Below are 16,417 nucleotides of genomic sequence, written 5' to 3'. Positions count from 1 at the left end.
TCAAATGAGATCCTCTACAGTAGCAGTATCACTCTCTAAGTGTGACAAAAAACAGGGTTTCCTTCCTAGATACCTCCTAAAATTCCTGGATAAGAGTGCGACAGAACTTCCTCAGAATGAGGTTAGATCAGATCCCTACAGGTGCAGTTCTGTCTAGATGGGGACGCCAGGAGGACTCTAGTAATCTCTGCCCAGCCTGTAAAGATCCTAAAACTCAAACAATTGAGCATTTGTTAAGGTTTTGTCAGGGCACAAGGACCATCAGAGAGAAGTATTTGAGTCCTTTGACAATTTCGATAGATTGGCTATCTTCGGAAATGTTTTGGGACAGAATGTCAGCAGGAGTGGATACTTCCTTCACAATTAATGTGATACATGTATTGGAACAGTCTGGGTTTATTCCATTGAAATTCTGTTAGAGTTTATTTTTTCTCTCGTTCCCTTCTTCTTTGTCTCTTCCCTTTTTTCTTATTTTAAAGATGCAAGGTCTAGTTTATTTATTATAGTCATATTTATAAGCATAACTTTTTTCTTTTAAGTGTAGGGTTTCTAGACTTTAGAAAATTGATGGATTGGAAAATTATGCTGTAATTTTTTGAGTTTTAATTTTTCTACTTTTATGAAATGTTTTGTGGAAAAAACAAATTGTTTGGTTAAATCATTAAATTAAAAAAATGAAAAATATACTTTTTATACAGGAGAAATGCAGTTTATATAGTCAGGATATAATTACCTGCATGAGTATTTAGATTGCTCAGTATACAAGGAAGATAGGTCATGGCAGTCGGTCATAACAGTAGGAAGAGTGGACTGTAACGTTTAGGTTTTGTTGAGTATCCATGTGATAACGTGGTTTCTGAATTTGTCAAATTCTTGAATAATTTTAATGTTCTGTGGGAGAGTGTTACATAGCTGAGCGGCTAGTACCGGGAAACTTGCGCCGCCAGCTCTTTTTAAGTTATATCTTGGCACCACCAGACATGGTGTGTTGGAAGATCTAGTGATTCTATTGGGCAATTTCCTAGTGAATTTGTCTCTGAGATAAGGAGGGGCTTGACGGTTGAGCGCCTTGTGAGTAAGGCATAGTTTTTAGGTCCATTTTTTCTTGTATAGAGAGCCACTTGTGTTGCTTTCTAGTTACTGGAATGTGCTCTCTTCTGGAGATATTTAATGCCGCTCTAAGCGCTTTATTTTGCATAATCTACAATTTTTTTGTAATGGATTTATTGGCACCTAGGTAAAGGCTGTTGCAATAATCCAATTTGGATTGTATGAGTGCTCTGGCCAGTGTGAGGCAACTGGTGGGTGATAAGGGTCTACACGCCCTGATCAGCTTGCCATTATAGGCAGTGGCAGAGGAGGTCATGTTTACCTGTTTGATTAGATTAGACTGGGCATCAAGGTAAAAACCTAGTGTTTTTACATTTTTGGCTACGGGTATATTGTTCCCATCAATGAGGATACTTGTGTAGTTAGGACTCAGTTTAAAGAGGTTGTTAAGTGAGCCGACTAGAAGTAACTTAGTCTTATCATTCAGGCAGAGACCGTGTGTGGCCATCCATGCCTGAATGATGGTGTAGACTTTGTTAATCCGATCGACATCTGTATCATAAGTTCCTGATAGGGGTAGGAGTATCTGGGTGTCATCCGTATAATGAGTGTAGGTGACACCCAGACGGTCTAGTTTGTCGAATAGTGGCTTTGTAAAAATATTGTAGAAAGTGGGCGAGACGCAGGATCCTTGTGGGACTCCGCAGGTGTTGGGGATAGGATCAGCAGCCGCCGAGGGTGAGAACACGTGCGTAGTTCTATTCGCAAGGAAAGATTGGATCCAAGTGACTGCAGAGCTGGAGAAATGAGCTGCTGATGATGGGAGATGACAAAATATTTTATGTTCTACCAAATCAAAAGCAGCTGATAGGTCTAGGAGGAGTAAGATGGCCATTTTACATTTGTCTTTCAATTCGTCGATCTGGCTTTTGAGATCAACAAGGGCAGTTTCTGTTCTGTGCTGAGGTCCGAAGCCAGATTGGCGGGTTCAGAGTAATTTGTCAGATTCTAGGTAGTCTTGAATTTGAAGGTAAGCAATTCTATCGAAGATTTTCATTAAGAAGTTGACTGTTATAATTGGTCTATAATTGGTGGGTATTGCCGGATCTAGTGTCCGTTTCTTCAGTAGTGGGAGAACCCCGGACTGTTTCAAATTACTTGGGACGGAATTACTGGCGTAGGAAGAGTTTGAGTTTTGTGATAAATGCAGCTAGCTGCATATTTTATAATCTGAGCAGGGCAGCTGTCACCTTTACAATTAGAAGGTTTAAGGGATGCAATGATTTTTTGAACTTCAGGCATGGAGACCTTATTACATTTGAAGCCTGCGTTGATGTATAAGGTAGAGGGTTGTGTTGGAGTATTAGTTGTAAGTTGTATCTTTTGTCAGCTATTTTTTTGGACGTTTGGTGTTCAAGCGATTTCTCAAAAAGCAACTGTTAGGGAGAAGTCTCAAGAATGTGCTAATTTCCCTTACCCTTTGAGACCCCCAGCAACTTTGCTGGATTTCTAGGGTTTGATTTTTTTACCTGGGGAGAGTGTGAGCCTTTTTCCCACTCTTCCATGTATTTTGATGTGTGTTTTACTTTTGTGTTCTTTGGTCATGGAGTATTAAGACAACTCGATAGGCAGCACCTTCATTGCAGTGGCACAGGGATGTCTTTCAGACTCCCCAAGGTTTAAATATAATTCCTGGGACTGCCTACTGTCTCCCAGAGCATGTAAAGTTCAATTGACCTTACTATTCTCTTTAAATTTACAGACCCAGTGCACCCTATCTTCCTATAGCGTGCTGGAGCGGTTGCCTAGCTTCCTCTGAGTCAAAGCACTCATGTAACAGTCAAATGTTACCCTTTCCTACTTTAAATGGGTGGCGGCAGTGGTTTACATCAAACTACCATGATTTTTCCCAGCCGCGAACAACGGTAGCTAAAAATCTGGTCAGCCATGTTTTCCAATATGTCGCCCCAGACCTATCTCTACAGACTCTGGTCAACTTTTTCACCATTTCTTTTAGGAAAGGTCCTTCTTGTGTTTGTCTCTGCACGCCAAACCAGGTTTGGTCCCTTTTGTTCGTTGGCCTTTGGCGGGCTTCAGTGCTGAAGCCCTCCTCTGACGCCTGAGTGTCTGGGGTGGGCAGGATGTGAGGGAGGTGCCCGAAGCTCCCTGTGCTTAGTCTCCTAGGAGACCTGAATGCACTCTGGCGTGATTGGCCGGCTGGCTGTCCGCCAAGGACAGCCACCCACCCAGCTTGCTGTGTGAGTGACAGACAGGCTGAAATGAATGGGGGAAAACTGTTTATAAAAGCAGGTCTCTTGGACTTCGGAAAGTAGAGTCGATAACTGGAAAGATAGAACCGAAGACAAGCAGCGTACTGCTGCAACTCCTGGATCACCGGTGAAGCCCTGCTGCAGGTCCGAATTGCCTGAAACTCCATCGACAAAGAAGCCCTTCAAGGTTAACTTCTTCTCTTGAGTTTGGTGGGAACAACCAACTCGCAAACCACCTGGACACCGTCTCCATCCAGGTCGAACTTTCTTCGGAGCGCTGTGGAAAACCAGATAGCCAGGGGGAAGGAAACCAGCTTGTGGACTTTAAGGCACTCGCACCTTAAACCAACGTTTTGCCAAGCTTGTGGCCTCATCCCTGGGCAGTGCATGAACCTCCCGACGTCCTCCTTGTCCCCACGACTGAAGCTCAGGAACAGCGAGATCTGCTCGAACTGCCAGGAACAACTGACTTAGCTACAGCTCTTCTTCATTTTAAAGGTACTGTGCAAGCGCGGTTCGGAAATCATTTCGGCCACTGCGAAAGTTTGTGAACATTTCCCAACTTTGAAGGCTTGTCATTCCCTAAACATTTGTCTAACTTTTCGCCTAGCCAAATTCTTCTAAACTCTGTGGCAAAGACTTAACCGTTTACTACCAGAATTGTGCTATCCTATACAAAGACTATGAACCATTGACTTTGGCCCAGGCCTATGAACTGAATTGCTGGTTGTAGTTCACTGAAACCCTTTGCCCTGCCTATGAATGTATTTGTGCTACTGATTCTTATAACCATGTCTTTTTACTCCTTTTAAAAGTATCTGAAGTGCCATTTTGCTCCCACTTCAGGGGAGCTGAACTTGTTCAGTAAGTTATTGGTTGTGTATTTGTGGTGTGTTAAGTACGATATTGAGCTGCACTTGCTAGTGTAATGTTTTCAAACTGACTGTGTAAATAAATGTATATTCTTTTACAAAGAAACCTTGAGTAAAGTGTTTGCTTGAATCACTGTATTTGTTGGCCCTATGTTTAACTTGTTCTACTGCTCACTCAACTCTTGGGATAAGTCTGGCTGCTCAGCCACTGCTACCACATAACTGTGTAGTGAAGGCTTGTACCAAAGGTGAAATTGTACTGACACTTGTAGTCTTAATTGCATGTAGTGTTCCCCAAGGGTACTGAATGTGATTCTGCCTAACAGCAACTTCTCCCAAGAGGCCAATATGGGTTGGGGAACATCTCTGCCTCTTGTGCTGTCTGATGTGTAAGTGGCTCATCCCCACCATATTGACCTAGAAGAGGTAGCCCCAATATTGGGAGGCCTTCTATTTACCAAACCTCCTGCCCTCTTATCACTTTCAACAGCAGAGCATAGCTATTTGAGTATGTCACCAACATAGTCCTTACACATATAACTCTAGATTCCCTCTGGCAGACTAGCTCATATGGAAACTGGAGAGATTTTCCAACAAGATGTTCCTCATGGGCCTCTTAGCAGTGACCTATTTGCTTCTGAGTTGTTCCATTGCATTAAATTGAGAAGGCAATACAGGGATATGTTGTTGTAAGTTTGTTCTTTTTGGGGCGGGGGTTCTGAGCAAAACATGCTGAAAATTAATAAAAAGATGTTAAAAAAGAAAATGAGAAGGCAAAGTATTCATCTTGTAACTGAATAGTAAGAACAGATTCATCCAGAGCCTAATAGCTGCTTTTCTGACAGAATTCTGCCAAATACTTACTCAAAGCCGAAGTTCGGTACACCCATAGTTTAAAGTGCATTGTTAATGCTCTGTAACTAGAGTACCCCAAAGGAGGTAGTGCACATATGTAAGTAGCGTGTGTTTAGTGAGTTACTTAACTGATTTTTTTAATTGCTGAGTTGTCTAAGGCCTAAATACATATAGATGTGTATTTTTATACATTCTGCCTAACTTTTATAAAGAGTGATCTGTATGTGTTTAACTCGTCCCTCTACCACTCACACTCTATACATCCTAAGCCTTACTGCTCAGTCACACTACCGTCATAGTTTGGCTAGACTAATGTCTAGTGTCTTTCTCTGTTTACCACAATATGGTTGCCTCTTAGAATCTTCTAAAGGGCTGATTCTGAAAATCCATGTTAACATCAAGAGTGAAAAGGATAGATGTGATCATTTGTATCAAATAATTACAGACTTTAATTTCTTTAGCTATATTTGGGTGTCTTTTCAATGTGGAAGGTAAAGTAGTGGAGTTTAAAGAAGACTATTGTAATTTTGTTTTATTTGTTATTTGACCTATTTTAGAATGGAAATTATTTTATTGTTGCGCTATGCTAACATAGATTACAAAATTGGATATCATGCATCCATTTTCTTAATAACTCATCTAAAATATGTATTGATTGACATGTGGGTGACTTTTATATGAAAAGCTAAACCTGGCCATTCATACACTGCTTTAATCTCACAGTAACATCCAGTCTTTTTAAGCTGGCTTCCTAATCAAGGACTGTAAGCCGCTCATTCATGTGTCTCCAAAGACTTGAAGGAAGAAGAGTGGGTGCTGCAGTGCCAGCCATCACTGTTTTACTGGGGTCTCCTCTGACCACAGTGAACCTGTGGAAAGCAGCTTTCTGTAGTGCCAGTCACCCCTATCTTAACCAGACTCTCCTAACTCTCCTTAGATACAAGGGCAGTGGGAGAAGACTGCAACTCTTTCACAACCTAAAAGAACATGTGCAGATGTGAATGACACATAATCCCATCTTTACTAGGCAGAGACTCTGGGCAAGATTTGCTGGGCAGAGTTGAGGTTAGTTGGAAAGCGTGGCAGGAAGCCAGGTAATTTCTTGAGTGTGGGCATGAGACCAAGTAGGTGGGTATGGAATAAGGACATCAATCTTGGAATTCTAGCTGACATCAGAGTTGAAATCCTTTTCATGTGGATTTTGGGTGTAAAAAGAATTATGTCGGAGGGCTCAGAGTGGGGAATCTGCGATTGCTCTCACAAATGGTTAAAATGTGGTCAGCAAGGTATTAATCATACAATATACTGGGAAGCTGCCCATCAAAATGTATTTGGACTTGCTGTCTCAAGTCATTAGTGTTGTTTCTTGTATTTATTCTGCATGTCTTCTTGTAGGCAGCGTCTGGACCAGATGAGGGAAATGTATGACCGAGCTGGGGAAATGGCATCTGCTTTGCAGGATGACAACGAGAGCACGATGACTGGTAGTGACCCTTTTTACGATCGCTTCCATTGGTTCAAGCTGGTTGGCAGGTATGTGTCTCTGTGAATTTGGAATTTGGAATATGGAGCAGGACAGGGGCTTTTTGATTTTGCCATGTGTTTTTCCAGAGTGATTATAGGACATAGTGTTCACACAGTGGACCTGGAAAGGTCTATGGTTCATCTTGGGCTTTCAAAATACCTTTTGGTGCAACATCTAGGGGAGGAAACGTAGAACATGGTAGAAGGTTAAAGGCAGCTGCTCTTAGTACTTTAGTATAGTGAAGTGGGGCGAGCTGGGCAAGGCTTAATTGGCATTTTGGGTTGGAGGTAGTAATGTACATGTCCAGAAGGTGGTGAAAGATGGAGACAGCCTGCCATCACAGAGCAGTGATGCAGATCAAAGCTGAGGATGGTAAGAGGGTTTGGTTCTTTGCCCTTTTCTCCCACGTTCTATACAGCGAAGCTGCGCAGTTTTGTCGTTATTGAGGAACATCGCATGCCTGGAGATTCCGCAGCTGCAGTTCGTAGTAGCAGAGCTGGTTTGTACACTGTTACTTCATTGTACGATAAATATAATATACTTATGTACTATGTACCTTGTTGAAATTCAGAACATGTGACCTGTCTTGTTTGTTTTCCTATTGTTAAATGGAAAATATTTGAAATGAGAAGCAGAAAGAAAGAAATCCTTCCAGACAACTTATCCTGACTGAGCAGAGCAACATGTTTTCCTCCTGCCATCTTTTCTTTTCCTCTTGTCTCTTGACTCCGTAGGTGTGACCTTTCCTTTACATCCCTGCCAGCCCTTAATGTTTTCCATGCCTTGTTTCTATCTTCCCAGCTGCTTCACTTTTCCTCTGGTGGATGGCATCCCCTTGTAGCCTTTACTCCTATGCCTATTCAGTTGCAAAACGTTTCTTCCTGCCCTGTTTAAATTCATGCCTCCTAGAGATTCCCTCCTGCCCTCCTTTGATGCCTCCCTCTAGAGAATTATCTCCCATCCCTTTCTGATGCTTTATCCCTCAGTGGTGCTCCCGTTTGATGGCATTCCACCTAGAAACATCCCCTCTAGCCCTGTATAATGCCAAATACCTTCACTTCAATGTTGTCCATCAGAGGCTGCCCTCCTGTCACGAATATATGTCAGCCTTTCTACATGCTCCACTCATCTAAGACTTGACTTGCGATTTTTCTTAGTTTTCCCGGGTGTCTCTGTGGGAGTTTGTCTGCTTCTTTGATTACTAAGTCTATTCCACCACCTCTTCCTGCCTTCTGCTAACCAGACTCTTCCATTGAATGATATCTAGCTCCCCCATTTTCCACGGCTGTGTGAATGAACGCCTTGCTGATCGCACGCCGTCCCCCACCTTTTCCACTGCCGATTCGGACATCACAGAGCTTGCTGACGAGCAGCAGGACGAGATGGAGGACTTTGATGACGAGGCCTTTGTGGACGACGCAGGTTCAGATGCTGGCACCGAGGAGGGGTCCGACCTCTTCAGTGATGGGCAGGACCCGTTTTACGACCGCTCCCCCTGGTTCATTTTAGTGGGAAGGTTGGTGAGGTTACTGTGAGAACAGCCAAAAGGGACCAGCTCTTCCAAGGATACTAAAACCATAACCGTTTTCTGCTGGCAAGTGGTCACTAGCAGAAGCAGTGCACATGTGCAGACTTCGTTGAGATCTTACTTTTGGAGAGTAAAATGGGATGATTGGATAGCTAACATTTTCACTGCTAACGTAGTGTTTCCCTATGCTGGTAGAGCGAAAGTCTGACCTGTTCGCTTTTGTATTATATGTAGACAGGGAACCTGCTTTTTTCATTCCATGTCCTGATCTTGTCACAGAAGGCTCCTTGTTATCGTTTCACTGGCTTGTCATCCTTTTTTTTTAATGCTAGAAGGGTTATGGGGACAGCACATTCTTCTGGCAGTGAATAGCACTTCTCTTGTGAGCTGTTCACCATATGGTTACTGATGAATGATGACAATGGTCGCAACCCTGTTGCAGTGCACCACCTCAAGAGCTTACTATTTTGACTGTGTTGGAGAGTGACTAGGCTCCTGACCTCTTAGGTGCATTTTAAAGTGAAATGTACTCTCCTACCGCTGCCTTCTCACTGTTGTCCTCATTTAACACTTTCCACAGGTAAACCCATCTACCTGAACCCATTTTTTAGTTCTGAAGACTCCACATGCGCACCCCTCTTCTACCACTCAGTTCTGGTACATCCAGTGGGTGCTGCTTGGCTTAACTTTACATTTGGCATATGTTCTCAGCAAGTTTCCTAGAGGAGCCCTACTGGGCATGGATGCAGGGAGGAACAAATGTTTTCTAACTGAGTTGATCAGTATTTTCATTTCTCCCTGACTCCAAGTATACCTAGACCAGGGCATGCAATGTTGTAAGCACACACTGATGAGCGTTCTGTCCTTTTGTCAGACCTCTCTCTCCCTCAATAAATATTCTGAGATATTGCCTCGTTTATTCCATCAGAAGAGCTTGTCCCTTTAGCCGTCTCTTGTGGCATGCTGGGGGCATGGGAATGGGTATTTATTAATATTTGGACTGAATAACAGTGGGAATTATTGGGCATTAATGTTTTTGCACATTGGGAGGTAGATGGTAAAAACCTTGAGTTGAACTCTATTTGTTTTTTTCTGTGTTTCAGTCACGGCTGCCACAGTCACCTTGAGTTACTTTTGTGTTTTTTTTTATGGTTACAAAAATTAATTTGTGTCTGCTAAATTTCATTTATGGTTTTGTTGCGAGTATGCCATTATACCTCACCAATCTTTCTGCTAACCCCACCCCCTTTTATGCTTTCTTTCAGTCTGTTGCCAAAAAAAGGGTAGGGTGAAACCTTGCTCCTCTGAAGATGTGGGCACTGTCCCACTAACTGTGAACCAGGTTATACCCTACCCCTCTTTATACATATTCTAAGTTCTGGTGTATGTATGGCCACCTCAAAGACTCTAATGAATAGTCTTGACAACAAGGTTTATGCAACAAGGCTATTCTGCTGCCTCTCTCAGGAATGTCAAACTCTCCTCTTCCACCACCTCCCTGGGATGGCCTCTGCACTCCAAGAATATTGTCTGCTACATATCCGCATCTTTCGATAGGGCCAGTTGTGTGCTTCAAGACTGATAAATACAATTTAGGATGGAGAATTGCATATACACCAGCAATAATAGTGAGAAATAGAAATGGTTAAGATTATGTTGCTGGCTGAATCCTTTTCCATGGTAAACCAGAGTGGTTAATATGAGTTGAACATTTCTTGCTGGAATATGAAAGTTAAGTAGCTGGATACAAATAATCTGAAACATTCCCAAAAAGAGTTCCTTATGGTTGTTCCTTGTAGAAAGGTGGGCATATAGGTGGCTTGTTACCCAGCCTGACCCACTGGTTAATGTAATGGAGTGTTTGTTTCTGTTCTAGTGGACAAACGCAACACAGACGCAGGGCTGCCTAGTCTGATGCAGGCTTTGTTTTATCCTTTGAGCGGTGTACACGAGGAACAGTTGTATGTTAGATTTTGGAATATCTGTTGGACTTTACCATAGTTTGATAATCCTAGTCAACAACCAAATGATGGAACCTTGTGCATTAGCATCTTCATGAAATATAATTGAAAGTGAGATTGACGTAATGTCTCTATATTCTTTACATGGGCTTTGACAATGAGGCATTTTGATCTAAGTTTATGTGGGTTTTAGGATGGGTTGTAACGAGTAACATTAGTTTGGGAACAATCAGCATTCCAGGGAAATAATAAAGTAAACACTAAAGCAGGAGATACTAGAATGGGAGACAGCAGTGACCTGCGCGTATGTTATCTTAATTATTTTTTACTGTGCCAAATTACCACTGTAGTAGTTTCAGAGTGTCTAGGCTTGTCTGTGGATTGATGTAATGTGCCCCCACCACAGTGATATTCAGAACTTAGTCTGCTGGAAGAAAGAAAGAGTGGTATAAAAACATCTACGTAGAAATCCCGATTAATAGATGAAAGCAACCACAGAGTAGAGTGGAAAGCTTTTGATCTGAAAGGAAAGGGCAGCATGGGTAGTATGGCTGCATGCAGCATTGCCATTACGGAAAATGTGTGGGAGTTCAAAGATACTGGTTGTGTTGAAGTAGAATGCTGAGGCAGAAATCAGAGCCGTAATTTGGTAAGCTAAAGTCTGCAGTTGCCTGGAATGGAAAAGAGACCAGGGACGGCGAGTAAGAACAAAAGAAAACCACAGAACAACTTACAAGAGCAGTTATTGACTTAAGATGTGGAGCTGACTAAATGTAATGTAAATGACAGTGTTGTTGAAGAACTGTTGCACCAATAACAAAAAAAAAGGATTTGCGTTATTTGATGGGTTTAAATAAATATCTTGCCCCATCTGGCAATATCTTAAACTATTTTGCAGATTAGCGACTCCCATCCTGAATTCTAAAAATTATTTATACTTTTTATGTTCGCTATTTTGAAAGTATGTTCCTTGGTTTGAGATCATTTTAATAAATAATCTCTGCTTAGAGTTGTTGTTGAAAAATGTCACTATTTGTGAATAAATCTCCCACTTTACTCCTTGTAGCAGAATAAACTTTGTTAACACTTGTCTAGGTCCAATCCTTAGTTAAGGATGATAATTATGTGCAATCATTTCCGTTTGCGATCATTATTTTAGAGGGGCAGTTTGTGCAAAAAAATCCCACATCCTCAAATCCTCAATTCCACAACTTCTTGTGTATAACCAAGAGGAAATCTTTTATTTGCATCTGTTATCCTAAATTATTCTTGGTCTTTTTTTAGCAAATTATTTTTTCTGATTGGCATGAAGTTCTTAGTTACATTTATATGGTCTAACAGCTAAAAACGCCATACAACCCATTTTGATGATACACAAGAAGTTGTGGAATTGAGGATTTGGGATTTTTTTCACAATGTGCCCCTTTAAATTGAGAGTTTGTAGACTTGATAAATAGCTTTAATGACTCCAGCGTTCTTTCCACACCTGTTCTGATGGGTGTGGAAGGAACACTGGAGTCTCTAGAGTTATGTATGCTTGCTTTGAGACTAGCTAAATAGGTCTAGTTACTCCAGTGTTCATTCCACACCTATCAGCATAGTCATGTAAGGTATGCTGGAGTCACTAGACCTATTTATCTGGTCTCCAAGCAAGCGCCAGTAGTGACCATATATAAAGCTAACAACTAAGAACTTTATACAAATCAGAAAAAATAATTTGCTGAAAAAGCCAAAGAATAATTTAGGAAAACGGATGCAAATAAGGTATTGTTTCCTCCTGATGATCCATAGGAAGTGGTGAAACACATGTTAAGGATTTGAGGACATGGGACTTTTGCTCGCAAAGTGCCCCTTTAAAATAATGATTGTAAACTGAAATGATTACTCATAATTATCATCCTTAACAAATGATTGAATCAACAAAATTGTTAAAATAAAGTTCATCCCATTACTAAAATAGGAGATTGAAGTGCCCTTTTTAACTAACTGTGAGCAGAGTTTATTTCATAAAATTATCTCAAACCAAGGACCGCACTTGCAAAATTACAAAAGAAGTTTGACTTTTTTTTTAATTAAGGATTGGATTCGCTAATCTGCAAAATAGTTAACATAACTTGTAGCTTGAGCAAGATATTTTTTTGAAACCTGACAAATAAAACAAATCCTTTTTTAAATGATTGGCGCAACAGTTCTTCAAGAACATTGTATTGTAACTTTCATACTGGCCAGGTGCAGAGTTTGGAGTACATACATGTGAAAATAATTTGCATTGATACAAATTAGTTGGGAGTTAAGTTCCACAAGGCAATACCATCTGCATCACTTTTGTATAATTAAATGTAATGTCATGTACAGTGGTATTCTATAGCCACCATGTGCCAATAATGTTGGCCTTGCTGTGCATCTTTCGAGAAGTGTACTGAAGCTAGCTAATGACAAGGACTGGATTTAAGATTTTAATCTGAACAATACGGATCCACTCTGAAGAACCTTACTACCTATAAGGATAAACCCATCAAAAGACATTATCCGGCCAAGTGGCACAGCGAGTAGAGCGCTCGCTTTGACATCTGTGCAGAGCCTGCTAAAGCAGGTTCGAATCCCGGCGCGGCCAAACTCAGCCTTTCATCCTTCCGGGGTCGATAAATGAGCACCACACACCGTGGGTAATAATAAGCAGCGCTCAGATACCTGAGGGTTTGTAGCGCTATATAAATGCCAAATTATTATTATAATACTGATAAGCACACTAAACGTGCAAATTCTTTTTAATAAATAAACATCTGTTAGTAGTTTGGAACTGAACCTGTGAGAGAGCTTGCAACTAAAATGATGGTACCCCAGCTGGAATTCCGATTATCTGAAGTTGTACCAGAGTCTCTAGAGGGAAGCCACCCTTAGGAATAGAAACGGACACTTAATTTTTCAAGGCTTGTCCTAATAAGGTAGCCCACAGAATCTGGGGAGAAAAGGAAACTGTACATCCTGGTTTAAGAAAGCTGAGCAATCTCGGATGCAAAAAAAGTGGCAGTTAAGAGGTCTACAACCTCAGTACAAAATGCTGCAAGTATCTGTAACATGTACCAATGCTGGCTGAAGCCAAATGTGTGAGGGAAAGGAAATGCTGCCTATTCCAGGAATGTGTCAAGGGAATTCATAGAACGCATACATGGAACAGGAGGTCAGAGTGATTCTTGTATCTGTGGAAGTGCTACTTGTCCCGTAGAGTCCCAGGAACTAGGAACTGTAAGTTAATGCAGAACAACCGCTGGTGTAGCTAGAAAACTTAACTGAACGTTCAAAGCCAAACAATATCAAGTCCTATTCAGGGAGAAAACTGATGGTAGCAGCTACCATTAGAAGAGTCTAAAAGGTATCGGTGGCTAGAAAAGAGACACCACTATTTCCACACACCTTTTAATTGAGACCCACAAGTGCACTTAGGTTCATTTTGTTGCATTTGGCAACTCATTATTCCACTGCTCTCAGAACTTCAGCTATCATGGAACGGGTCTGTGGCACGGGTGGTGCCTTGTAAAATCCGTAAATATTTTCAAATGTTGCATTAGGTTGACAGTCCATTTTAGGGGCAAAATGGATCCCAGTATATCTCCACTCAGATACTGTGTATTCACCATTTGGTGGTGACTGTTGTCATTCCACAATTCAAAAGATCTAAAGATTGCGCCTAATGTCAGTGTCAGACTTAACTATGTAAATCCATCCATGTGCCCTATCAAAGAGAGATTGTATATGTATGCATTTTAACAATTTGGAAAATTATGAAGTGATATGGGCTTGGACACAAATTCCTAGAAATAGAAGTGGTTGCCTGTGTGAAGATCCATTGCACATTGGCATCATCTGTTGGTTGAATGTGAAGCCACAGGTATAGTGTGAACATGATATGTCTAAATTGGAACAGTACAAGCAGATATATGGTCAATTTGAAGCAAGGATGAAGATGTGGGTATAGTTCTAGTCTTATTTTATTGGTGGAAGAAAATTGATAATTTGCTTTTACTATGTAAATGCTGAATAGTAGATATATTTTGTAATACATTACATTTTCTATTTTGAGCATTTAAAAAAGGTTTTATCTAAACCGTGGTTTGTAGAATAAAAATAATTGAATGACAATCTGAGCTTTCGATGCTCAAAACACCTTTTTGGGGAACTTGTATTAAAATGCTGTTAATTATTCTCTGCCCCAATGAATACTTACTCTAAGTATTAATTGTGAGTTGTGCAGATTTCCAAGCGATTATACCATAATGTCTCATAGTACAAAGAGTAGTTCTGACTCTTCCTCCCATTTTAAAGGTTGTAGCTCTGAAGGGCAGTCTTCATTGAACAAACTGAAAGCTGCTTTGGAGATATAAAGCAAGTAATCTTACACCAGTCATGTTGGTGCTCATTAAACGTCCTGTAGCCTTCCCAGATCCTCCCATCGCTACCGGCATCCAGTAGCGCATAACATTCTTCCTCATCTGTTCAGTTGCTCCTCTACTGTTGTCCTACACACCCTTTTATAGCCAATTAGGTGAAGAAACCTATTAATTTAGACCATATCAAGACCCTGTGTTCCCTGGACATGCCATAACACAAATATTTCCAGGTTTCTCTGACCCAATTGATAATGCCATTGATGTTACCTGGAAATTGCTCAATTACCACTATCACAAATAGTGTCTAGTTTTTGTATATACTTATGTGGGTACTGTGTTTTTCTGAAGATTTTCATCTGTTAGCATTAGCTGCGCACAAATCTTCTATTGTCATTCATGGCTTTCAAAATGGGGTCCCTTATTCCTAATATCATGTCAGATTCTTCTGGAATCTGTTAACCTACAGTCATCTTAATGGTATCCAATAATTATTTGAAATATATATGTATTAAGACCTTCTCACCAGATAAGAAGCAACCTACCCACCCCTTCGTATTTTCTTAAGCTTGCTTTTGAAATGGCCAGGAACATTTAGTGCTCTAAAGTATAATGCCATTCTTAAATTATTTTATAGCACAGGTCTCTGTTTTCTACACTATCGAAGACCTTTCATTCAATTTGTTAATCTAGATCTTCTTTCCATTCCTTCATTTATTTGCATTTCCCAAGCTCTTTGAGCAGAGAGAACCATTTATGACTTCAGACTGGGCCCTTATATTGACACATTTCTCATTACTTTCTTAAAGTTGGTTGATTCTCTGAGTTCTGCTGGTTTTATACTGCAGTTGGTTAATTTGCATATATCTGTACTTCCTTTTTCCTGCTAGTCATTTTTACATTTTTACATTGTTCAAATGTTTTCATTATTCATAACAAAATTTCTGGCCATCCCGCCACAATATCCCATTCTCGTTTACTCAAATTGTTTTTACAAGAGCTACAGAGAATCTCTTTTAAAGTGTATCATTATCAGTGGGTATGGGAATGATGGTGCCTTTTTGATCGTAATTATTTTACTTTACTCCTTAATGGTTCTAGTTGCAACCAGATAGATTCATTAGTTCATATATTCTCGTTATTTTCCAGTATTTCATGATTTTCGTGCATTTTTCTTTTCTGAGATAGTCTGCTCTCCATGCATGCCTCTCTACGAGAGATTGGTTGTGGACTTTTCCATAATCAATTCTGTCTTCATTTTGTTATGTATTGTTGCTTTGTTTCCCTTACATTTATTTTGGATGACTGCAAGGCAGCAGTTTAGGTTGTTCATGCTTTTTCGGTTTTCTTTGAAGCCTTTGCTAGGCTTCACCTCCCTGCAACATCACAAACATCCTCAACAGGCAAAAGCAGTTAACCAAGCACAATGCTCATAAAAAGCAATCAATCTTAATTTGGTCCTCCTCCTCTATCCTTTCTGCTTTGTCCTCTATAAATAATCATTAAAGAATGTGTATTTTCCTTTTACTTTCAATCATGCCTGCCATCCCGTAAGAACTGTTTGCATGATCAAGAACGCCCAGTATGTTTCCTTGAGGATTACGCTGCCTTGCATCCATTTATTTAACTTTTGTCCTGGAACTTTGGTGTCTCGTTTTTCTTATAATAATGTTTACATGGTCAAGCTCTGATATTACTGTGGGAGCTTTTGTGCATTGGACGTGTTGTTTATTTCTCCTCTCAGGTCAAGGATCTGTCTGCAAATAGAGGGTACGGTCAGCCGCAAGCTGGCTCTGCTAGTCAGCTTTTGTTGCATTTTCAGGGAGCCTCAGGATGTAGTGGGGAGAGTAAAGAGGAAAGATCAAACAGTTTCTCTTCTACCATTTCACCTCCTCTTGTCATTGAAACACCTTTTTATCACAGCTGCACAGCTTTAAGTCTGTTAGAGTACGACTTTCTTTAATTCACCCT

The 16,417-nt window shown here is 40.6% G+C and overlaps 1 protein-coding gene across 24 annotated transcripts in view; it reads left to right on the top strand.

Moving 5' to 3' along the window:
• The window catches only part of KIF1B (kinesin family member 1B), a 2,119,562-nt gene that overhangs the window by 935,376 nt on the left and 1,167,769 nt on the right, over positions 1-16,417 (top strand). For 17 of the 24 annotated variants that reach the window (XM_069609972.1, XM_069609971.1, XM_069609973.1 and 14 more), the window contains 2 exons: positions 6,443-6,580; positions 7,840-8,088. In XM_069609972.1, the coding sequence (XP_069466073.1) occupies positions 6,443-6,580; positions 7,840-8,088 (387 nt within the window). The remainder of the gene's footprint in view (positions 1-6,442; positions 6,581-7,839; positions 8,089-16,417) is intronic. The other 7 variants (XM_069609984.1, XM_069609982.1, XM_069609988.1 and 4 more) reach the window with 1 other exon arrangement.

This window comes from Ambystoma mexicanum, chromosome 8 (assembly GCF_040938575.1).
Source record: "Ambystoma mexicanum isolate Mex_15411 chromosome 8, UKY_AmexF1_1, whole genome shotgun sequence".
Taxonomy (NCBI): domain Eukaryota; kingdom Metazoa; phylum Chordata; class Amphibia; order Caudata; family Ambystomatidae; genus Ambystoma; species Ambystoma mexicanum.
Note: the sequence above shows the minus strand (reverse complement) of the source record. Positions and strands in the feature narration are given on the sequence as shown.